The sequence below is a fragment of the Osmerus eperlanus genome, chromosome 14, assembly GCF_963692335.1.
Source record: "Osmerus eperlanus chromosome 14, fOsmEpe2.1, whole genome shotgun sequence".
Classification (NCBI taxonomy): Eukaryota; Metazoa; Chordata; class Actinopteri; order Osmeriformes; family Osmeridae; genus Osmerus; species Osmerus eperlanus.
The window spans coordinates 17561499-17586800 of NC_085031.1; the positions used below are offsets into that span (position 1 = coordinate 17561499).

A 25302-nucleotide genomic window follows, 5' to 3' on the forward strand; every position below is an offset into this window, starting at 1 on the left:
GCATGAGTGTGTGTGTGAGAGAGAGTGTGTGTGTGTGTGTGTGTGTGAGAGAGACAGTGTGTGTGTGTGAGACAGAGTGTGTGTGTGTGTGTGAGACAGTGTGTGTGTGTGTGTGTGAGACAATGTGTGCATGTGTGAGAGTGTGTGTGTGTTTGTGTGAGACAGTGTGTGCATGTGTGAGAGTGTGTGTGTGTTTGTGTGAGACAATGTGTGCATGTGTGAGAGTGTGTGTGTGTTTGTGTGAGACAGTGTGTGCATGTGTGAGACAGAGTGTGTGTGTGTTTGTGTGAGACAATGTGTGCATGTGTGAGAGTGTGTGTGTGTTTGTGTGAGAGTGTGTGCATGTGTGAGAGTGTGTGTGTGTTTGTGTGAGACAGTGTGTGCATGTGTGAGAGTGTGTGTGTGTTTGTGTGAGACAGTGTGTGCATGTGTGAGACAGCCCTCAGAGCCTACAGAGTGGAAAGCCCACTGGCCAGGCAGGAAGTTTCTCCTTAGCAACAAAGGTCCATCTCCGAGGATCTATTCCCCAGGGTGTTCTCAGACATGTGTGTGTAGTGTGTGTGTGTGGTGTGTGTGTGTGGTGTGTGTGCGTGTGGGAGAGCTTCACCTGAACCAGGTGTGCCTCCAAGGCCCTTTGGTCTGCCTCACAAACACCCTAACCTCCAACCCCACCCTCACCACCATCCCCACCCTCACCTCCAATCCCACCCTCACCTCCAACCCCACCCTCACCTCCAATCCCACCCTCACCACCATCCCCACCCTCACCTCCAATCCCACCCTAACCTCCAACCCCACCCTCACCACCATCCCCACCCTCACCTCCTCACCTCCTCTGGGCAGGATATATACTTTATATTATTTATTTAACCTGGAAACAAGAAAACTCCAGTGCTGTTGAATCAAACTATGACAAAACTTTATGCATAGTCCATGAACAAACATTGGCTCAATTCATAACAGGATTTCTGTTGGAAGTGGAAGAAAGAGACAGGTCAACAGCATGTAAGAACAGGAATGAAACAGTAAAAACTAAGAGAGAAAGATCACATCTTTAACCAAAATGCTACTTAGTTTCCCCTTGGAGTTCCTGGTAGTGTAATACTCTAGAAGTCCTGTTATAAAACCCATAGCTAGCACGTCTGTTAGCATAGCTAGCCCGTCTGTTAGCATAGCTAGTCCGTCTGTTAGCATAGCTAGCCCGTCTGTTAGCATAGCTAGCCCGTCTGTTAGCATAGCTAGCCCGTCTGTTAGCATAGCTAGCCCGTCTGTTAGCATAGCTAGCCCGTCTGTTAGCATAGCTAGCCCGTCTGTTAGTAGAGCTAGCACGTCTGTTAGCATAGCTCGTCTGTTAGCATGCCTGTCGCTGTACAGAAGCTCCTCACACACAAACACAGATTAATTAGAGCCTGCGTCAACATGCGAACATCCATTAGAACCAGGAGACACCAGGAGGTGTAGGCAGGGCCGGCCCTGGGTGTAGGTCACCCTGACAGATCAACATCTCCCCCACACAGACAACCATGTTTCTACCTAAACTGTCAACTAGAAAAAGTCTGCTGCATTTCAACATCGCCCTCTAGCAATTTTATGTGTGCATATTCATAATATGAAGAAATGTATACACAACTAAACATTTCAAGCAACAACCAGCTTGTCAAAATATTTCTTAAGTCTAGATTTGTTATAATAATAATGATTCTATGATTGTTACATATTTAATAAATCATTAATGGTCTAAAATATGAAAGTGATTGAAATGCTGAAATGTACAATCACTTAATATTTCACAGTGCAGATTAAGCAAAGCTGTACAAAGTATTCCCACAAGCACACAGATTCATAGATTTACGTTTTATTTATTTTCAATGTGGCTCATTAAATTGATAAGTTACAGAAGCCGAACGCCAGGACCAAAAAGTTGAAAAAATATTGTTTCCCCCCCATACACCTCATACATGTCTTGTGTGTCGGCTAGCTTTGCAGCATATCGTAGAGTGAGTGAAGTGTAACTGAGGTGAATCTTAATTGAAATCAAACTCTGACCTGACTTAACTAAACATGTAGGAGACACGGTGCGTTCAAGCCCACTGAGGGCGTCAGTGAAGCAGAGCCCAGACCAGAAGGATGTGGATCGGGTCGGGGCCACCAAAAAAAACACTAAGAGAAAATAAAGTTGGCAGACTAAAATTTTTCCCTGTGTTGTCAGTGGAAACTCCCTGCTCTTGTTTCTGATTGGTTTGTAGTGTCCGTGTGTTGATGAAACAGAGACAGGTGCAGGTGAGAAGTCCAACACACCTGTACATCCCCGCACTGCATCATGGGAAAGAGGGCCGAGCGAGGGGAGGGGGGGTGTCCAGTGCAGTTCCTGTGGTGGCAGAGAGGGGGCGTCTGAGTTCTGCGTTGTAGGATGAAGGTAGTCCGAGTGGTGGTGTGAAACCCCCCAGACAACCAGACCGGCTGTAGATCATCTGTTAGGCTGGCTGAGGTGGACAGAACGGCAGCAGACACGCCCGACCCAGACCCGCCCGACCCAGACCCGTCCGACCCAGACACGCCCGACCCAGACACGCCCGACCCAGACCCGCCCGACCCAGACCCGTCCGACCCAGACACGTCCGACCCAGACACGTCCGACCCAGATGGTCTCCTGAGGGGACTGCAGCTTGTGGAAGCCGAAGAGAATGAGATGAACGCGTTGAGAATAACAACATCGCTGACTCGACCACCATCTTGGAATAAAATCTACACGCGTTAAAATGGAGGGTAACGAGGGACGACGGAGGGAAGGATGATGGAGGGAGGGGGGGAGAGAAAGCGCTTCAGTATTAGTCCTAGGAGCTGCTAGATCCTTCCGTTTCTCTATCAGCGTACTGTCACCAACATGGGCGATGCCAACAGCGTCTATTTGCGCCGTTCATCGGCCAGCATTCTACCTCTCTCTCTCTTCACCCTGGTTCTCTAGTCGTCCTCCTCCTCCTCTTCCTCAGACGGGTCCCGGGGGTCCAGGTCGTCTTCGTCATCGATCTGCGAGAAGGACAGGGACACATTCTAACTAGGGCGAGGGGGGGAGGGACACCACAACACGGCTAGCGGGTTAAGACACAAGACACATTCCCCTGTCTCCCCCACCCCCTCCCCCCTAGACCCCCCTCCCTCCCTCTCCCACCCCTCCTCTCCCTCTCCCACCCCTCCTCTCCCTCTTCCCCCCGGCATGCCCTACCGTCTCCCCCTGGTCCCTGAGCCTGCCCTACCGTCTCCCCCAGGACCCTGAGCCTGCCCCACCGTCTCCCCCTGGTCCCTGAGCCTGCCCCACCGTCTCCCCCAGGTCCCTGAGCCTGCCCTACCGTCTCCCCCAGGTCCCTGAGCCTGCCCTACCGTCTCCCCCTGGTCCCTGAGCCTGCCCTACCGTCTCCCCCAGGTCCCTGAGCCTGCCCTACCGTCTCCCCCAGGTCCCTGAGCCTGCCCTACCGTCTCCCCCAGGTCCCTGAGCCTGCCCTACCGTCTCCCCCTGGTCCCTGAGCCTGCCCTACCGTCTCCCCCAGGACCCTGAGCCTGCCCTACCGTCTCCCCCTGGTCCCTGAGCCTGCCCTACCGTCTCCCCCAGGACCCTGAGCCTGCCCCACCGTCTCCCCCAGGTCCCTGAGCCTGCCCTACCGTCTCCCCCAGGACCCTGAGCCTGCCCTACCGTCTCCCCCAGGTCCCTGAGCCTGCCCCACCGTCTCCCCCAGGTCCCTGAGCCTGCCCTACCGTCTCCCCCTGGTCCCTGAGCCTGCCCTACCGTCTCCCCCTGGTCCCTGAGCCTGCCCTACCGTCTCCCCCTGGTCCCTGAGCCTGCCCCACCGTCTCCCCCAGGTCCCTGAGCCTGCCCTACCGTCTCCCCCAGGTCCCTGAGCCTGCCCTACCGTCTCCCCCAGGTCCCTGAGCCTGCCCCACCGTCTCCCCCAGGTCCCTGAGCCTGCCCTACCGTCTCCCCCAGGACCCTGAGCCTGCCCCACCGTCTCCCCCTGGTCCCTGAGCCTGCCCTACCGTCTCCCCCAGGTCCCTGAGCCTGCCCCACCGTCTCCCCCAGGTCCCTGAGCCTGCCCTACCGTCTCCCCCAGGACCCTGAGCCTGCCCCACCGTCTCCCCCTGGTCCCTGAGCCTGCCCCACCGTCTCCCCCAGGTCCCTGAGCCTGCCCTACCGTCTCCCCCAGGTCCCTGAGCCTGCCCTACCGTCTCCCCCTGGTCCCTGAGCCTGCCCTACCGTCTCCCCCAGGTCCCTGAGCCTGCCCTACCGTCTCCCCCAGGTCCCTGAGCCTGCCCCACCGTCTCCCCCAGGTCCCTGAGCCTGCCCCACCGTCTCCCCCAGGTCCCTGAGCCTGCCCCACCGTCTCCCCCAGGTCCCTGAGCCTGCCCCACCGTCTCCCCCAGGTCCCTGAGCCTGCCCTACCGTCTCCCCCAGGTCCCTGAGCCTGCCCCACCGTCTCCCCCAGGTCCCTGAGCCTGCCCCACCGTCTCCCCCAGGTCCCTGAGCCTGCCCCACCGTCTCCCCCAGGTCCCTGAGCCTGCCCTACCGTCTCCCCCTGGTCCCTGAGCCTGCCCTACCGTCTCCCCCAGGACCCTGAGCCTGCCCTACCGTCTCCCCCTGGTCCCTGAGCCTGCCCTACCGTCTCCCCCAGGACCCTGAGCCTGCCCCACCGTCTCCCCCAGGTCCCTGAGCCTGCCCTACCGTCTCCCCCAGGACCCTGAGCCTGCCCTACCGTCTCCCCCAGGTCCCTGAGCCTGCCCCACCGTCTCCCCCAGGTCCCTGAGCCTGCCCTACCGTCTCCCCCAGGTCCCTGAGCCTGCCCTACCGTCTCCCCCAGGACCCTGAGCCTGCCCCACCGTCTCCCCCAGGTCCCTGAGCCTGCCCTACCGTCTCCCCCAGGTCCCTGAGCCTGCCCTACCGTCTCCCCCAGGTCCCTGAGCCTGCCCTACCGTCTCCCCCAGGTCCCTGAGCCTGCCCTACCGTCTCCCCCAGGTCCCTGAGCCTGCCCTACCGTCTCCCCCAGGTCCCTGAGCCTGCCCTACCGTCTCCCCCTGGTCCCTGAGCCTGCCCTACCGTCTCCCCCAGGACCCTGAGCCTGCCCTACCGTCTCCCCCTGGTCCCTGAGCCTGCCCTACCGTCTCCCCCTGGTCCCTGAGCCTGCCCTACCGTCTCCCCCTGGTCCCTGAGCCTGCCCCACCGTCTCCCCCAGGTCCCTGAGCCTGCCCCACCGTCTCCCCCTGGTCCCTGAGCCTGCCCCACCGTCTCCCCCAGGTCCCTGAGCCTGCCCTACCGTCTCCCCCAGGTCCCTGAGCCTGCCCTACCGTCTCCCCCAGGTCCCTGAGCCTGCCCTACCGTCTCCCCCAGGACCCTGAGCCTGCCCTACCGTCTCCCCCAGGTCCCTGAGCCTGCCCTACCGTCTCCCCCAGGACCCTGAGCCTGCCCTACCGTCTCCCCCAGGTCCCTGAGCCTGCCCCACCGTCTCCCCCAGGTCCCTGAGCCTGCCCCACCGTCTCCCCCAGGTCCCTGAGCCTGCCCCACCGTCTCCCCCAGGTCCCTGAGCCTGCCCCACCGTCTCCCCCTGGTCCCTGAGCCTGCCCTACCGTCTCCCCCTGGTCCCTGAGCCTGCCCTACCGTCTCCCCCAGGTCCCTGAGCCTGCCCTACCGTCTCCCCCAGGTCCCTGAGCCTGCCCCTGAGGCAGGTGATCTTCTGGTCCTGGTCTGCCAGCAGCATCAGCAGGTCGTCCTGCTCCCTCCTGGACTCCAGCAGCTCTGTCTCCAGACGGCTCTTCTCTGCCTGCAGGATGGCCGCCGTGCTGCCGGATGAGGCCAGCTGCTGATCCTGCCCCGCCCGGCCCTCCGCCAGCACACGCACCTCCTCCTGCGGGGGAGGGGGACAGAGAGAGTGTGTGTGTGTGTATGTGTGTGCATGTGTGAGTGTGTGTATGTGTATGTGTGTGCATGTGTGAGTGTGTGCATGTGTATGTGTGTGCATGTGTGAGTGTGTGTATGAGAGAATATGTATACGTGAGTGTGTGAGAATATGTACATGTGAGTGTGTGTGTATATGTGTGAATGAGTGAGTGAGCCAGACCTTAAGTCTCTCTGTCTCTGTGGTCTGGGCTGCCAGCCTGCTTTCCAGCTCTGCTACTGCTGCTGAACCCTCGTCACTGGAGACCCTTGCTGAGGACTGAGGGAGGGAGGGAGGGAACAGGAGGAGAGAGTAAACATCACCTATCTTAGTATTTCAGGAGTGTTATTGGAGTACTGTATTAGTGTTTTAGGATAATAGTACTGTAGTAGTACTGCAGCAGTAGTCCTGTTGTAGTACTGTAATAGTACTGTAGTGGTATTGTTGTAGTACTGTAATATTACTGTTGTATTGTAGCCAAAGATGGCTTTGTTACTGTACGCTCTGGATAAGAGCGTCTGCTAAATTACTAAATGTACTTCAGTAGATTTTTCTGGTATCAGTACATTACTTCACTATTTACTTTCACTATTTATTTACACAAATATCTGTACTTTATACTTCTTACATTTTCAATCCAGGCTCGTTACTTTAGTTTAAATCTGTATTTGGTGGCATGATCAATGTTATTTCTTGTCATTGCACATCTTTTTCATTTCCTGTCTAACATGCACAAGTAAGCTAGTCTACAAAGCTACCATGGAGCAAGCAAACTTAATGAGGACTCTACTATACTCTATTGTACTCTGCTCTAATCTGCTTTACTCGACTCTGTTTTAGGCTTCTCTCTTCTCCTCTCCTTTCACTGTGTGTGTGAAAAAGAAGTTGTTAAATTCTGCTTTTCTAACCTTTTTTTTTCCCACAAATAAAAGGTACGTTATGGATGAGACAGAGGGAGTTAGCGATGTGGACATGACTGAGAATAGAGACATTCCTGATCAGCCATGGCCATATATGAGAGAGATGTTCGAAATTGTTGGTGTCAAAAAGGATTGCTGTCAAATGTGCTTAGTGTTTAGGCTACTCATTTGATGTGAGATCCAGTTACCTGCGTGACACTAAAACAGGTGTAGTAATGGCTACTTTTTACTTAAGTATATGTCAGAGCCCACACTTCTTGACTTTAGGTGTAGTCAGTACTTCAACTTTTACCAGAGTCTTTTTAAACATGAGTATCAGTACTTCTACTTGAGTGAAGGATGTGTGTACGTTTTCCATCTCTGAATGTAGCAGTAGTACTGTAGTACTACTGTTGTGGTATTGTAGTTGTAGTATCGTGGTAGTACTGTTGTGGTATTGTAGTATTGTGGTAGTACTGTAGTGGTATTGTAAAAGTACTGTAGTACTACTGTTGTGGTATTGTAGTTGTAGTATTGTGGTAGTACTGTTGTAGTATTGTGGTAGTACTGTTGTAGTATTGTGGTAGTACTGTTGTAGTACTGTTGTAGTATTGTGGTAGTACTGTTGTAGTATTGTGGTAGTACTGTTGTAGTATTGTGGTAGTACTGTTGTAGTACTGTTGTAGTATTGTGGTAGTATTGTGGTAGTACTGTTGTAGTATTGTGGTAGTACTGTTGTAGTACTGTTGTAGTATTGTTGTAGTACTGTGGTAGTATTGTGGTAGTACTGCGGTAGTACTGTTGTAGTATTGTGGTAGTACTGTTGTAGTACTGTTGTAGTATTGTGGTAGTACTGTGGTAGTACTGTTGTAGTATTGTGGTAGTACTGTTGTAGTACTGTTGTAGTATTGTGGTAGTACTGTTGTAGTATTGTGGTAGTACTGTTGTAGTACTGTTGTAGTACTGTTGTAGTATTGTGGTAGTACTGTTGTAGTATTGTGGTAGTACTGTTGTAGTACTGTGGTAGTATTGTCGTAGTACTGTGGTAGTATTGTGGTAGTACTGTTGTAGTATTGTGGTAGTACTGTGGTAGTACTGTTGTAGTATTGTGGTAGTACTGTTGTAGTATTGTGGTAGTACTGTGGTAGTACTGTTGTAGTATTGTGGTAGTACTGTTGTAGTATTGTGGTAGTACTGTACTCACGGCAGCCTCTGCCCTTTGGAGCAGATCCTGTCTCTCTGTCTGCAGCCGGCTGATCTCTGCAGCCTGGGTCTGGACCTGATCCTTCAGCACCTCCAGCTCCTGCAACACAGCCTGCACAATCATCCTGTGTGTGTGCGTGGGTGTGTGTGCGTGTCCTACCTGTGTGTGTGTGTGTGTCCTACCTGTGTGAGCTCTGAGTGCTCTGATCCTGCTGATGTCTCTGGGCTGAGGGCCTCGGATCCCTTAGACAGAACATCCACCGACACACACACACACACAAACCCCGTTACACACAGGTCACAACATTTCACCCTTCCCTACACACACGCACAACATTTCATCCTTCCCTACATACACCCCTCCTCACCAGTGTGTTGACCAGTGTGTCCCTCTCTTCCAGCTGGCTCTGCAGCAGTGTGTGTCGTGTCCACAGCTCCTCCAGCTCCTCCCTGAGAAGCAACACCTCCATCTGTGGCCCGTTCATCGGGGGCACGCCCTCGCACTGGCCCCCGCCCTGGCCCCCACCCTGCCCCCCGCCCGGGGGCTCTCCTTTACCTGCAGGGACACCAGAGGAACACCTGCTTCTCTGTTCTGGTAAAGATCCTGCTGCTGATGGTGTGTGTATGAGGTCCTACCCAGCTTCAGGATGTTGTACTGGATCTGTGTGTGTGTTAGTGATGTTGTGTGAGTCCTACCCAGCTTTAGCTTCAGGATGTTGTACTGGTCCTTGTGCTGCAGGATCTGTGCTTGTTGCTGGGTGACTGTGGTCTCCAGGGTGTCGCTCCGAGCTGCCAGCGTCCCCACCTGCTCCCTCAGCTCCTGGATCTGGGCGTCCTGGAGAACAGCAGGGGGCTACTGTGAGTGTGTGTGTGTGGCCCACCTGTTCCCTGATCAGCTCCTTGTACTGGGTAACGATGCTGTCATGCTGCTCCAGAGTGCTGTGTGTGTGTGTGTGGCCCACCTGTTCCCTGATCAGCTCCTTGTACTGGGTAACGATGCTGTCATGCTGCTCCAGAGTCTTCTTCACCTCCTCCTCCTTCTTCTCCTCCTCGCTGGACTTGTGCACCGCTTTAGTGATCACGCCTGAGCAAGACAGAAAGGAACACACGTGACCACAACACGGAAAGACAGTGTGTGTGGCTGCATATGAGTGTGTAGGAGTATGTGTGTGTGCGTGTGTGTGCCCGCCATGAGTGTGTGTGTGTGTGTGTCTGACCCTCCAGATCCTTGACCAGCTTGGTGAACTCGTGGTCGAACAGCATGTGTTCCTGGGAGGGGAAGGTGGGCTGTGGACGCTGGGCAGCGCGCGAGTACAGCTCATGTTTGGTGATGAAGCCCAGCTTCTCCACAAAGTTCTCCTTTCCAATACGCTTCTCTATCAGCTGTTTCAGCTTCTCCCTGGAGGGGGGAGAGAGAGGGGAGAGAGAGGGGAGAGAGAGGGGGAGAGAGAGGGGGAGAGAGAGGGGGAGAGAGAGGGGAGAGAGGGGAGAGAGGGGAGAGAGGGGAGAGAGAGGGGAGAGAGAGGGGAGAGAGAGGGGAGAGAGGGGGAGAGAGAGGGGAGAGAGGGGAGAGAGGGGAGAGAGAGGGGAGAGAGAGGGGAGAGAGAGGGGAGAGAGAGGGGGAGAGAGAGGGGGAGAGAGAGGGGAGAGAGGGGAGAGAGGGGAGAGAGAGGGGAGAGAGAGGGGAGAGAGAGGGGAGAGAGAGGGGAGAGAGAGGGGGAGAGAGAGGGGGAGAGAGAGGGGAGAGAGAGGGGGAGAGAGAGGGGGAGAGAGAGGGGAGAGAGGGGAGAGAGAGGGGAGAGAGAGGGGAGAGAGAGGGGAGAGAGGGGAGAGAGAGGGGAGAGAGGGGAGAGAGAGGGGGAGAGAGAGGGGAGAGAGAGGGGGAGAGAGAGAGGGGAGAGAGAGAGGGGAGAGAGAGGGGAGAGAGAGGGGAGAGAGAGGGGAGAGAGAGGGGAGAGAGAGGGGAGAGAGAGGGGAGAGAGAGGGGGGGAGGAGGAGAGGCAACTGAGTGGAATGACATGTTTTCAGTCTCAAGAGTGGTCCTCTATTTGATGTTACTGTTACTGACAGAGACACAGAGAGACAGAGAGAGACCAACAGAGAGAGACCAACAGAGAAACCGAGACAGGAGGAGAGTGACTGCCAGCCTCCTTACTTGCTGTAGTTCTCCAGGGAGTTGTCGTTGTAGTAGATGCAGATCCCCAGCAGTAGAGCACACAGCCCCTGCACCAGCCTCTCCTCCTCCCCCAGGTTCTCTGAGATCTGACCCGTCAGCTGCAGGGGGCGGGGTCAAGGGTCACACGCTGCGTTCCGTGGTCGCCCAGGGAGACGGATGTGACTGGGGGGCAGTTTGGAACTTTGATTTTTTTTTTTTTTTTTTACTCAATCTAAAACCCATGTTAAAAACCATCTTCTGTCTACAAATACAATGTCTACAGAAAAGGAACAAGATCTAACTTTTATAAATTTTTTACAATATCTGTGTCAAATGTTGATGGGTCTGCCTGAACACACAGGTGAAGAGAGAGAGAGTCTGGGGTAACTGTGACTGTTGTTGCCAAGGATACGAAGGGGATGTTGTCCTGGTTGTGCAGGAAGTGTGTGACAGCGATGGGACAGCTGTTGATCCAGGTACACAGCAGCATGAGGAGCCCCACCCTGGTCTGGGCCTTGCTGCCCTGCACACACACACACACACACACGCACACACACACACGCACGCACGCACGCACACACGCACGCACACACGCACGCACACACACACACGCAGCCAGGAACACACACACACGCACACAGCCAGGAACACACACACACACAGGACACACACACACACAATACTCAATACGCGTACTCAACATCCCAATTGTAACATCATTGCTTTCAATGAATAGAATGCATCTGTGTTCAAATGAGAAAATCTGTTTGACTGGTGGTTACGAAGTCAGATCGGTTCATTTTGATCCGAATGAGTAAGCGGCCAACAAAATAACAATGAAAAAGGTTCCATGATGTGTAAGCATATTAACTTTAAGTCCAGGTCGATAAAGAACAACCATATAAATGTTGTTGGCACACATTTAGAAAATATTCCTAAGTGAATTTGCTGTGGGCGAAAGAAATAAAAGCAACTGATCTGATCGTCATCAGCCCTCCCATGACAGATCAGACTGACAGCAAACTCAGGTTAGCGGCGGGAAAAACATGTTACGTTTTTAAAACAGCAACACTCCAAATACACCAGCACACACCAGAAATTAATAAGGTTATAAAAATAGACAACCTCCGGTGTTGAAAATAATAATAAAAAAAAATGAAATATGCATAATTAAATGAGGTTAACTACGGCAGGGTCACCATGCAGTAATGAAGTATGGTATGTGAATTAGTATCTTATAAAACAACTGAACCCTTCATATTAGAGGTTCACTGTAGCAGCTGTTCAGGGTTTACACAAGAAAGCGGTATTTGGACATTTGAAAATAATTTTCTAAACCAACCAGTCACACAACTGTACTACATCTACAAGAATAAAACCACCAAATAAAAACTCAATCTTGTCCAACAAGACATGCAAAGCTGAAGCCGTATTTATGATATGAACACTATGGAATTGGGGAAGGATGCCAACCAAACAAATAAAATATAAAGATTGTTGCTCAGCCAAACCATAATACTGAACAGGTGACGAAAACATGTCATGCGTTGTCATGGGGATAACTGGGGGCCACTTGGGAGGATTATGGGCTGGTCTGACGCTTCAATAATCACAACCGCTACATTTATCCACCACATAAATGAATAAATGAGCAGATGCTTAGTGATAGACAAACAGAGCGTAGTACAAGTGCAGCTCATCACCCAGAATCAGCTAGGATCTTATTCAGCAATAAACTGAAAATCAACTTGAACAGGAAGGGTGCATAACTGAATTGTCTACTGCAACACAAGGTTCTGGATCATTTGGGGTTGTAGTTCAATGTAGCCAGGGCAGCGCTGAGGAAAGGATGGCACAGGTGGTGCTTACACAACCCTGCTCTGGTCAGACTAAGGTACCAGAGTCAGATAGCATCTGTCTAAAACACTGAAAGCCTTCTCTAGTCCACACAGCAGCTTTTAAGACCCAAATGAATCATCAGAAAGGTAATAGTAGTGAAACTACTTTTAAATTTACAATTGTAAATCGTATTTAGTGTCCGTTCACTAGTGTGTGGGCGAAAAGGTGTGTTTAGTTTTGATGTAGACCCCTCTCAGTCAAAAAGAAAGAACTAAAAGGGTCTCGTTCCAGAATGGAGGCATGGATGGTGGATGCAGGGGCAGGGGCATCTGCATTCTAACAAACCACAAAGGAATCACCTTTTCAGATTTCGTCTCCAATGATGACGTAATGCAAAACAAAACACACAAAATAAAACAGAAAACATTTGAGAGTAGAGGACAGAAACCAAAAAAGGGACAGAAAGAGTGATCACAGATATTAATTTGAACGTCATATTTTTCAGGCTCAGGTGAGATTTGATTTGTGTATTATTTGTTATGCGTGTGTAAATTCTTGAGCTCCCCTCTGACAGCACTGCCACCTAGAGGACAGGAGGAGGAACACCACTGGGACCATATTAAGACCCCTCCCCCCAAAAGAAGCCCCTTCCACCATCCGAACGTCTGTAAAAACAAACTTCCTTTCTCCCTTCCTCCGAGGCACCACTGATCTGAAATGAAAAGCCTGGATTCAGCTGCGGAGCTCTGCACCTGGTAGAGCTCCGCACCTGGTAACTCAAGTTGGATCAGGAAACCTTCAGGAGAGGAAGGAAGGAAGGAAGGAAGGAAGGAGGGGCTCTAGACTATCCAGCCCTTCCATTCTAGCCCTCTCCAGAACCCCCAAAAGACCAGCTCTTACGATCAAAGGTCAGTTTAGGGTGTCGTAGGTCAGGGGTCAAAGCAGTACCTGACAGGAAGAGGTAGGCCAACACAAAAGAAGCCAGGAGGATGGGGGGGGGGGAGGAGAGAGACCAGCCCCCTTTAGAAATAGAAGAACTAGGGAGGGGGAGAGAGACCCTTGCTGCTGCTTGCTGCTGATAGTGCCAAGCCAAACCATGACAGCTGCTGCCCACACACTCTACTCACCCTCCTGCTGATCTTATCACCCTGCAAAACCACAACATTGAGATGACACACCGCTTAACATTCACACACACAAGAGATGACACACCGCTTAACATTCACACACACAAGAGATGACACACCGCTTAACATTCACACACACAAGAGATGACACACCGCTTAACATTCACACACACAAGAGATGACACACCGCTTAACATTCACACACACAAGAGATGACACACCGCTTAACATTCACACACACACACAGCACATGACGATGTTTGTTTCACAAATCACGGTGATGTGACCTAGTGGTGAATACATGTATTTTTACGGAGTACAGATATCCTTATAGCAGGTTAGCACGTTAGCATGTATGTACATCTGATCTTTTATAGGGTAACCATTCACCTAGCACGCTGCTAGCTCGCTACCGCAGAATTGACTCACTCATAAGACTCGCTAATTGCAACACCAACACTGTTTTCAATTGTGTTTCCTCAGATTTCACTCCCTTTAACTAAGACTTCATTAAATTAAATGTGCCTAAGGTTGTTAGCCTAGCCGAGCCCAGCCTAGCCTGTAGCATACTAACCTTGTCTTGTCTAACGTAGCCTAGCCTAGCCTGTACCATACCTGTCTAGCATACCTGAGATCAGCTTAGCCTAGCCTGTACCACACCTAGCCTAGCCTGTACCACACCTAGCCTAGCCTGTACCACACCTAGCCTAGCCTGTACCACACCTAGCCTAGCCTGTACCACACCTAGCCTAGCCTGTACCACACCTAGCCTAGCCTGTACCACACCTAGCCTGGCGTTAGAGTAGCGAGCGTACCTGTGAGAGGATGTTGGTGCACTGCTGCAGCAGGGACACAGGGGGCTTGCCCATACTGGTGGCCAGCTGCACACGCAGCAGCTGCTCCTTCTGTTGCAGGTTGTCCTGGAGGGCATGAGCCAGGGCCACTGCAGCACACCAGTTAGACAGGGAGTCTGCGGAGAACAACCCCCCGCACAGCAGCTGGCCGGCCGAGATAGAGTTGGCTGGAGAGAGGGAAGAGAGAGGGAGGAGCTGGCAGCTGCACATTCTATGCTAACATTACTAAAATAGTAAAGACCAGTATTGTGTGTGTGTACACTAGGGTTGGGGATCGTTTGGATTTATACGATTCCGATGCCAAACCGGTACTTTTCAAACGATTCCGATTCCTAAACGATTCCTAAACCGATTCTTGAAAAAAAAGAAAAATTAAAGTAATCAAAGAAAGGCTCTTTTATAGTTTTTTTTAAATGAAAAAATATTTAAATGTAATAATATATTCATGTTTTAAAGTAGCTTACTTAAATATATAATAAGTAAACCTAAGTCACCTAACACACAACTACAATAATTTAACAATAAATAACAGTTACACTATTAACAAGTAACAACTAAATAAATTCAGAGTTGGTATGCTAACTAAACCAGCTTCAGACTTCAGCAGTTCTTTTGCAGAAAAATTACCATATTTGCCTTCTCTGGCAAGATACGACACCTCTCCTGACTTATGGCATGTCCTGCACAGGAGAAAACTCTCTCAGATAGTGTCGAAGAGGCCTGTACACACAGGTATGAGTTTGAAAGGGCAGACAAATTGGGGAGGCTGTCCCGGGACCAGGGACTGATGTCCGCAAGCTGTCGAACACGGTACATCCCTCTGCTTTAAGAAGTATCCGTGTGTCGCCGCATGGTTCAATAAATTAGACGTGCTTCCCCCTTTGCACGTAATCGTTTTAAAACATTTGTTCATTTTGCGATATCGGAATCCTTGGCTGTGAAATACAGCCACACTTTGACCGCTTCGCTTTAGGCATTTTAAATGCAATAAAAGCTAGCTAGCTAACGATAGACTAGCAGAGCAAGTGTAATATGTTTACTAGCGATCACGTGCAGTGAATGGTTAATATCCTTTTATGTCCGTTTTGGTGAGCCCAGAGGGAAAATATGGCATTAGAAAGTAGCCTACATTTACGGTAGCTAGCTAACGGTAGACTACAGAGAAAGTGTGAATATTTGACGTCTGTTTCGGAGCGACAAAGGGAAAATATTTCAGACGACACATTAAGTGGAACCGAAATGAGGAACCGAAATGTGTGTTCTAATCCGGTCCGATTCCTACCGGATGCGGTTCGATAGTGGAACCGGGTTTCGGTACCCAACCCTAGTGTACACAGGTAAGTCCAGTATGACATGTCTGACTGTGTGTGTGTGTGTGTATAAGTGTGTCTGTGTGTGTGTGTGTATAAGTGTGTGTGTGTGTCTCACTGTCGATGGTGGAGGGCAGCAGGGTGGACACAATCTCTCCCTGGCCCTTCTGGTTCCTGTACAGGAAACACTGGAAGCAGTATAGAACAGCACAGCGCAGCACAAACGGCTGCCGCTCGTTCACCATGGACATGAGGAGCACCACGATGGCTGGTCTGGAGGAGGGGAGGAGGGAGAGGGGAGGAGGGAGAGGGGAGGAGGGAGGAGGGAGAGGGGAGGAGGGAGAGGGGAGGAGGGAGAGGGGAGGAGGGAGGAGGGAGAGGGGAGGAGGGAGAGGGGAGGAGGGAGAGGGGAGGAGGGAGGAGGGAGAGGGGAGGAGGGAGAGGGGAGGAGGGAGAGGGGAGGAGGGAGAGGGGAGGAGGGAGAGGGGAGAGGGGAGAGGGGAGGAGGGAGAGGGGAGGAGGGAGAGGGGAGGAGGGAGAGGGGAGAGGGAGAGGGGAGAGGGGAGGAGGGAGAGGGGAGGAGGGAGAGGGGAGGAGGGAGAGGGGAGAGGGGAGGAGGGAGAGGGGAGGAGGGAGAGGGGAGGAGGGAGAGGGGAGAGGGGAGGAGGGAGAGGGGAGAGGGGAGGAGGGAGAGGGGAGAGGGGAGGAGGGAGAGGGGAGAGGGGAGGAGGGAGAGGGGAGAGGGGAGGAGGGAGAGGGGAGGAGGGAGAGGGGGTTAAAAGCAGATTCCCTGTTTTTTGGGAAAGTGAACACACACACACACACACTAGGGCTGGGTGATATGTCTAATATTAGCGATAATATCGCAATAATTTTTACGGCAGTGTAAAATGTGAAAATATTGTGAATATCGAATATTTCAAATTCAAGCATACTTTCCCAAAGAACGCTGCTGAACGTCCAATATTACGCCCCCTTTTTGTCTTGTAGCGTATTCCCGCACAAGAGACGTGAGGTGGGAGAGGGTCTTATTTATTTCTTTACTGCTTAAATTTGCATCACACATTTTGTACTTTGTAACAATAGCTGTTCTATCTAAATTGATTTTGTTGTTTTCTAATGGGGGCAAAAGAAAATCATCATTTTTTATTATTTAAAAGCAAATGCAAATATATCGAGATATATATCGTGAAAATGTACAATATCGAGATATGTATTTTTTTTATATATCACCCAGCCCTAATACACACACACACACACACAGCTCACCTGGGAGGGTTGGAGGGGGCGTTAACAGACGCAAAGTAGTCCTGGTTGATCTGAGAACCCCGGATGACCTCCGATACAGTGTTAATGGTCTGAGAGAGAGAGGGGAGGGGGAGAGAGAGAGGGGGGGGAGAGAGAGAGAGGGGAAGGGGAGAGAGAGAGAGAGGGGGGGAGAGAGAGAGGAGGAACGGAGATGAAAGGAGAGAGAGAGGGGCCCGGAAAGAAAGAGAGTGAAGGAGGGAGAGTTTGACACAGGAAAACTCTTCATTATTTTAACGAGCAGCGTTGTCCAGTAACCATGGAAACCCTGGGATGAGGGGGGGGGGGGAGAGGAAGGAATGAGGAAGGGCGTTACCTCGGTGAGGATGTCTGCAGGAACGCCGGTAGCCATGAGGATGGTGCAGAGCTGCTGCAGGAGACCACACTGGAACATGGACCTCTGACAGCTGGACGTAGCTCCAGGAGGGTTCACTGGAGACACCATCACCCTGACCAGCTGTGGGGGGGGGGGAAGGGGAGAGGAGGGGGGGGAGGGGTCAGTACAGGGGAGAGGGGGGGGGGAGAGGGGTCAGTACAGGGGAGAGGAGGGGGGGGAGAGGGGTCAGTACAGGGGAGAGGGGGGAGGGCAGTACTAAAGAACTCTTCTTTCTCAGTGAGGAGAGAGAGCGACGGGGGGGAGGGTACCTGCAGCATGAGGTGCAGGTTGGTGACCTTCTGGGCTGACCAGCCGGAGTTGTCGTCTCCCACCTCGAACCACGGTTTCATCTTCTGGATGTACGAGCCCTCCTTGAAGAAGTTCTGGTTGGAGCTGTTGTTCTTCAGCAGGTTGACCAGCAAGAGCAGACAGTCCTCCACCACTATACCTGGGAGGGAGAGAGGAGGAAGAGAGAGGAGGGAGAGAGAGGGAGGGAGGGAGGAGGGAGGAAGAGAAGGGAGGAAGAGAAGGGAGGAAGAGAAGGGAGAGAGAGAGGGAGGGAGAGAGAGAGGGAGAGAGAGAGAGGAGGGAGAGAGAGGAGGGAGAGAGAGGAGGGAGAAAGAGGAGGGAGAAAGAGGGAGAGAGTGGAGGGAGGAAGAGGAGGGAGAGAGAGGAGGGAGGAAGAGGAGGGAGGAAGAGGATGGAGAGAGAGAGGGAGAGAGAGCGGAGGGAGAGAGAGAAGGAGAGGAGGGAGAGAGGAGGGAGAGAGAGGAGGGAGGAAGAAGAGGGAGAGAGGAGGGAGAGAGAGGAGGGAGAGAGAGGAGGGAGAGAGAGGAGGGAGAGAGGAGGGAGAGAGGAGGGAGAGAGGAGGGAGGAAGAGGAGGGAGAGAGAGGGAGAGAGAGGAGGGAGGGAGAGAGAGGGAGAGAGAGGAGGGAGGAAGAGGAGGGAGAGAGAGGAGGGAGGAAGAGAGAGGAGGGAGAGAGAGGGAGGGAGGAAGAGAAGGGAGGAAGAGAAGGGAGGAAGAGGAGGGAGAGAGAGAGAGGAGGGAGAGAGAGGAGGGAGAGAGGGAGAGAGGGGAGGGAGGAAGAGGAGGGAGAGAGAGGAGGGATGAAGAGGAGGGAGAGAGAGAGGGAGAGAGAGAGGAGGGAGAGAGAGAGGGAGAGGAGGGAGAGAGAGGAGGGAGAGAGAGGAGGGAGGAAGAAGAGGGAGAGAGGAGGGAGAGAGAGGAGGGAGAGAGAGGAGGGAGAGAGAGGAGGGAGAGAGATTAGGGAGGAAGAGGAGGGAGAGAGAGGAGGGAGGAAGAGGAGGGAGAGAGAGGAGGGAGGAAGAGGAGGGAGAGAGAGGAGGGAGAGAGAGGGAGAGAGGAGGGAGGAAGAGGAGGGCAGCAGGAAGAGATCAGACGTTGTTCAGAGACACATCACCTCCTCCTGAGAGCGTTCATGTCATCAGTGTCTTCAGTGGGTCTGAACCTCCGTCACTGCTGCCCTCCTCTGTGATGATGTCCAGAAGCCTCTCAAACGCACTCTCAAACGCCACGATCTTCTGGATGGCTGCGTTCCCCTTAGTCAACTGCTGCAGCAACAGCAGACCCTGGAGAGAGATGAGACAAGAGGGAGGGGAGGAGGGAGGGGGAGGGGAGGAGGAAGAGGAGGGAGGGGAGGAGGAAGAGGAGGGAGGGGAGGAGGAAGGGAGGGAGGGAGGAAGGATGGATGTGGGAAGTAAGTATTTCCTGTGTGCTTATGTTGATCATCATCAGCTACTGCCTTATTTGTCTTATTAAGTTTTTCTTCCTTCCTATGTTTATAGTGTGTGTTCCTATGGTAACCTGTGTTGTGACTCACGTCGTTGCGGATGACCTCTCTGGAGTCAGCCAGCAGATCCATGAGCCTAGACACACCTGCAGGACACATCACACTACACATGATGGGGGTGTGTGTGTGTATATCTGTGTGTGTCTGTGTGTGTGTGTGTGTGTCTCACCCATAGGGCTGACCAGGATGACTCCTTGCACCTGGGAACACTGGTTCTTCAGCAGAGCCGTCAGTAGCTTCACACCAGGCCAGCGGACGTGGAAGTCAAACTCCTGACCCCCCCCCACACACACACACACACACACACACACACACACACACACACACACACACACACACACACACACACACACACACACACACACAGACAGACACACACACAAACCAGATCATTTGGTTAGGAGAGTGATAACATTTCCAATGGGTCTCCAGAAACAGGAAACAACTGTGTGCGTGCGTGGTGTGTGTGCGTGTGTGTGTGTGGTGTGTGTGCGTGCATGTGTGTGTGGTGTGTGTGTGACAGTACCTCCAGCAGAGCCAGGAGCAGGGTGACGTTCTCAGGGTCCTGGATGAACTTGTCTGTAAACAGAACCCCCATGTCTTCTGCCTGCTTCTGAGCACTCTCATCTGAACATACACACATACCCAGGGTTACTAACACACACCCAGGGTTACTAACACACACCTAGGGTTACTAACACACACCCAGGGTTACTAACACACACACACCATGGGTTACTAACACACACACCCAGGGTTACTAACACACACACACCCAGGGTTACTAACACACACACCCAGGGTTACTAACACACACACACCCAGGATTACTAACACACACCCAGGGTTACTAACACACACACACACCCAGGATTACTAACACACACACACCCAGGGTTACTAACACACACACACCCAGGGTTACTAACACACACCCAGGGTTAACAGGTGTATGTGGGGTTACTCTCAGTATGAGTCTTTTCCTTCTAACTGGAAAACCAGCCCACCCTGCCGCAGGCCAGGACGGGGCGACAGAGAGTCACAGAATAGCAGGACAACCTGTTCACTTGTTTAACATCAGACTAGCTAACACCATCTCTCCTGCACCACAAACAGCTAGACATGACTCAGGAGGCCTGGGTGGAACCCTCCCAGTGGTCTACAGGAATAACATTCCTAGATCGCTACAGGATAACACCAGGCTAGAGAGAACCTCACCATGACAGAACACTGTACACCAGAGAGGGGGAGGGGGGGGGGGGAGCCGATATTTAGCAGTGTGAAGAGGTGTAGCATGGTTACCATGTTAGCATGGTTACCAGGTTAGCATGGTTACCAGGTTACAATGAGACACAACATCAACAAAACCACCAAGCTGTCAGCTCACCCGTACAAACATGGCTGAACAAGGAAGCATTTTAGTCAAACTAGTCAACTTTAGAGGTGAGCAAGTTAGCTAATTGAGAGGTGAGCTAGTTAGCTAGTTAGAGGTGAGCAAGTTAGCAAGAGGTGAGCTAACTAGTTAAGAGGCGAGCTAGTTAGCTAGTTAGTTGCACCGCCAGTGAGATCTGGCTGTGTTTACAAACCAGGGTGCTACTAACCAGGCACAGACTTATGCTTCCCTGAGGCAGGGACGGGGGCAGCGGCACCTGCAAGGCAGGGGGGGGGGGGGTTACTGAGGGGGGGGGGGGGAGGCCTCACCCCACACACACACCCTCCCTCACCCCACACACACACACACCCTCACCCCACACACACACCCCCTGACCCCACACACACACCCCCTCACCCCACACACACACCCCCTCACCCCACACACACACACCCCCTCACCCCACACACACACCCCCTCACCCCACACACACACCCCCTCACCCCACACACACACACCCCCTCACCCCACACACACACCCCCTCACCCCACACACACACCCCCTCACCCCACACACACACACCCTCACCCCACACACACACACCCCCTCACCCCACACACACACACCCCCTCACCCCACACCCCCTCACACCACACCCCCTCACCCCACACCCCCTCACCTCCTCACCCCACACACACACCCCCTCACCCCACACACACACACCCCCTCACCCCACACACACACCCCCTCACCCCACACACACACCCCCTCACCCCACACACACACACACCCCCTCACCCCACACACACACCCTCTCACCCCACACACACACCCCCTCACCCCACACACACACCCCCTCACCCCACACACACACCCCCCCTCACCCCACACACACACACACCCTCACCCCACACCCCCTCACACCACACCCCCTCACCCCACACCCCCTCACCTCCTCACCCCACACACACACCCCCTCACCCCACACACACACACCCCCTCACCCCACACACACACACCCTCACCCCACACACACACCCCCACACACACACACACACCCTCACCCCACACACACACCCCCTCACCCCACACACACCCCCTCACCCCACACACACCCCCCCTCACCCCACACACACCCCCCCTCACCCCACACACACCCCCTCACCCCACACACACCCCCTCACCCCACACACACACCCCCTCACCCCACACACACCCCCTCACCCCACACACACCCCCTCACCCCACACACACACACACCCCCCCACCCAGGAAACGATGCACTCCTCCCAGGGAGGGTGTATCGCCAGCTGAACAGAAACCTTAACACCTAGACCATGCTTTTACAGAGTTGAAGAGACATTGGTAAAAATCTTCCAGCATAGCAGACAAGCATGTAGATACTGTGTTTTATGGTGAGGGTCAGTCTGTGTCCATACACCCCCCGGAGGACAGAAGGAAAACAACTCTCAACACAGCCAGCTAAGCTGTCGTTAGCGTGCGTTGCTAGCATGCGTTGCTAGCGTGCGTTGCTATCATGCGTTGCTAGCGCTGACATGAAAGGGTGAAATCAAACACAAAACTACGGTTTTACCTTCGGATTCATCTGCGGGGTTAAAACATGGAAGAGAGGAAGAGAAGAGAGGGTCATCAGACACACTAAAGAAAGGAGGCCTGACGGGTGACCATACACATGCTACAGACAGGAACCCTGACAGCTGGCGTCCATCAACACGCTGCTTCTCCACCAGGCAGACACTGTCCTGTGTATCATGTTGAAAACACACAGCAGGTGGTACAATTGTAAAGCCCAGGCTTCTCTGAGGAGACGTGTTGGAGCGGCTGAGGAGGAGATACCTTGTTCTTCCTCTTCGTCGTTGCAGATGATGTTGTAGAGAGTGTCCAGAGCGTAGCCCAGGATATCAGAATCAGACCTGGAGGAGGTACAGAACACACCCGGGTTAGAACACACCCGGGTTAGAACACACCCGGGTTAGAACGCACCCGGGTTAGAACGCACCCGGGTTAGAACGCACCCGGGTTAGAACGCACCCGGGTTAGAACACACCCGGGTCAGAACACACCTGGGCTAGAACCCCCCACTTCTATGTGATGGTGTTAATACCACAAGGCCTTGGACCCTAACCCTAACCGGCTGGGATATTATGTGTTGGCAGCCACAACAAGAGAACTGGCAGTCTGCCGGCCTTGAATGACCCAACGTGCTTCTACGAGGGGCAAAGGACTAGGGATGGAAGGAGGGGCGAAGGACTAAGGATGGAAGGGAATCCTTTTAGGAATAATAACACACACGGAACGCCCCCCACCTCCCCCCCCCACTCACACACCCACCACTCACACACCCCACTCACACACACACACACACCACTCACACACCACTCACACACCCACACCACTCACACACCCACACATGTACCTGTCTGTTTGCAGTATGTGAACCAGATGCTCCATGGCCTGGGTTCCAACATCCAGCCGATATTTCTACACAACAAACAAACAAACAATAACTATAAACACACTTCTTGAAAACGAATATATAAATCAGGCTTTTAGTAAACCTGACTGTGTGTAGAAAAGAAGCTGTTGTTCTTCTCATGTTTTTATGTTATGTCTCTGATCTGACAAGGCCAAACTGAATGGTTCATGTGGGGTCATCATGACGGATGACACACACACACACACACCTTTGATCAAAAGCAACATACAAGGAGAGATCTGAAGCTGTGATCTGCAGTGAAAGCCCTCTGAGCACAGAGCTACACCCCCTCACCTTCCTGTATCGACACTGTAACAGGTGAGGGAGAGCAGGTGTGTGAGGTGACAGGGCGTACCTTGGAGAGGGACTTGAGGGCGCGGACCGCGTCGCGACGATCCTCCAGGAGGGTGGACGACGCCACACGATCACACAGCTTCTGGATCTGTCCAATCAGAGCACAGAACACCACAATCACTACAACGAATGATGATGAAAGATCACACAGATTCACGATCTGTCCAATCAGAGCACAGAACACCAGAATCCACAAACACAATGATCATATGTGTGATGGTGGTTAAGCTATCTGATAACATGGTAACAAGTTAACCAAATATAATGGTAACCTAACACAAAGCTTAATAGTTACTAGTTATCTGGTAACTGAGGACTAGGGTTTAGGTATCCAGTAACATAGTAACACTAATAATCTATTAATTTGGCATATGCTCTTATAAGCTTTAGCCATCCCCATGTTCTACCACTGAGCTATACCAATCGAAGGAGCAAATTGATTACTAGTCATGCCCCTATCTGTTGTCCTTTGTTAGTTAAAACCATCATATTGCTGTGGTGGTCGACTGGATACCATTAGTGAGCTGTCTTAACCCACTCAGCCAGCCTTATCTTGAAGGCTTTATGTAGGTGTTTATCAACAGACTACGAACAATGGCGGTAAACAGCAGTAATACTGATTTCATTGGCTTCCTATCAGGGGAACTGATCATGTTTTATGCAGGAATGCTATGCTAATTTCCCTTTCAATAGTCCGTCCAGTTTCTCTACCCGGATCGAGCTTGGAATGGCATCTTAATTGCTTTCTGGTGCTGTGTTCAAGAGAGAGATGCTGTCACTGTCAATCAGATCCCCCCTCTCTGTCTGCACGAGGGGAATGTCTGTACGGGGATTGGCCTTCAATGGATCGAATGACATCCATCAACATGGGACTGTTGACTAGAAATGCGATGATAATGGTAGAATGGATGTAGCGGGATCGTTGGCAGATATGATGAACAGGGAGGCAAAGACCGGGCTTCAAATGACAGCCCCCTGCCAGGACTGCTACCCCGTCAAGAGCAGTGGGTGTGTTTCTGGCTAGCTGAATTAGCACGCTAACGTTGAGCTTTTCACTTCTCGAAAACGCTGAAGTTGCACTGACAAAGCCTGCCAGGAACAGGTCACATCCGTCCAATTGTTCTGTCCTTTATATTAGACAAAACACAAGACAATTTGAGCTGCGTAACCAACCGGCTACTGCAAATGCTAGCTCGCTGGCTAGCCAAGTGTGTAAGTGACTGGTTGATTAGTTAACTCTCAGTCTAGCTAACTAGCTACTACGCTAGCCGGGGTGATCTTTTAGGCTCCAGATGATTGAGACACCTCTGTGCGCCGGCGAAGCAGGTGTCAGCCTTGTCACAAGGGGGCTTCGAAACTAACCTGAACACATCTAACAAACGCTCAGACGCGTTCCACAATAAACCGGCTGTTTTCTGTGGTGTATTTGGAAGCTAGCTGGTTTACCTCACGATGTTTGTTTGTAGGAATGCTCACCGTCTCCGCTCCCGTAGGTTGGGGCCCGGCGGGTTGCCCCCCCATCACTCCCCTCAAGAAATTCATCTTCCCCGACGTCCTCTTGTTGTCTTGTTCAAAGCTCCAACCGTCTCACAGAAACTTAAGGGTGTTTTTTATGGTTGTGGGCTTAATGTGGTTAGGTTAAGAGCGGTACAGTATTGATTTTTAACACTGTTACACTAGAACCTGCTAGCTAGACCAATCCCGGAACTTCACGCAGGATTTTTTTTTACCCGTTGTGCGCACGCGCGACGACGTGGCGCTACGTGGCTGATCAGGGGGCAAGTAAGTGTGTTCCTTAAAGGGCAAGGGCATTCAACACCATTACTATGGAGAGAGATGTCTCAAAATTATTTGTAAATGCAAGTACCATGATCCACAAATGTTCCACGATTTACAAATGTGTTTTGCGATCCACAAAAACAAAATTCCTAATCGTGACTTGTAAATTGGCATTTACATAAATGTGTTATGATTTTACATTACATTTACATTTATTCATTTAGCACACGCTTTTAACATGGGAGCATCTGGGTACATTGAAGACCATACGGGCTGCTGCGTTCTGAATCCTCTGGAGAGGGCGGGTTGCGCATCAGGGGCGAATCTAGGTTCCCACTTTTGGGGGGGCTAAGCCCCTAGATAAAACCTATTATTTTTCCTGTGACCCAGCAAAACTAGGGGGGTCTGGGGGCAAATTTTTGAAAATATTCTTTTAAATAGTGTCCTCTAGTGGGTTTTAGGAAGAGAAATTAACACATTTAGATTTAAAATATGAAAGAA

General features: G+C 52.1%; 1 protein-coding gene across 8 annotated transcripts; it reads right to left on the reverse strand.

Moving 5' to 3' along the window:
- Nucleotides 1-897: 897 nt before the first annotated feature.
- Nucleotides 898-24776, reverse strand: uso1 (USO1 vesicle transport factor). Of its 8 annotated transcripts, none has more exons than XM_062478803.1 (27): nucleotides 24499-24776; nucleotides 23024-23110; nucleotides 22609-22673; nucleotides 22029-22105; nucleotides 21766-21777; nucleotides 20400-20447; nucleotides 19325-19425; nucleotides 18968-19070; nucleotides 18829-18884; nucleotides 18457-18577; nucleotides 17256-17434; nucleotides 16927-17067; nucleotides 16575-16663; nucleotides 15424-15578; nucleotides 13957-14162; nucleotides 13142-13162; nucleotides 10588-10698; nucleotides 10176-10294; nucleotides 9238-9419; nucleotides 8983-9104; nucleotides 8717-8855; nucleotides 8389-8576; nucleotides 8204-8263; nucleotides 8022-8120; nucleotides 6102-6197; nucleotides 5673-5888; nucleotides 898-3027 (listed from the first exon to the last, which is right to left on the reverse strand). In XM_062478803.1, exons 1-27 carry the CDS (start codon nucleotides 24562-24564, stop codon nucleotides 2962-2964), a joined length of 2925 nt encoding a protein of 974 aa, XP_062334787.1. In that variant the 5' UTR covers nucleotides 24565-24776; the 3' UTR covers nucleotides 898-2961. The 8 variants fall into 8 exon arrangements, with proteins under 8 accessions (XP_062334787.1, XP_062334786.1, XP_062334795.1 ...); XM_062478802.1 differs by having other exon boundaries at nucleotides 8022-8132; XM_062478811.1 differs by having other exon boundaries at nucleotides 8022-8132; nucleotides 24474-24569.
- Between the last annotated feature and the right edge of the window lie 526 nt (nucleotides 24777-25302).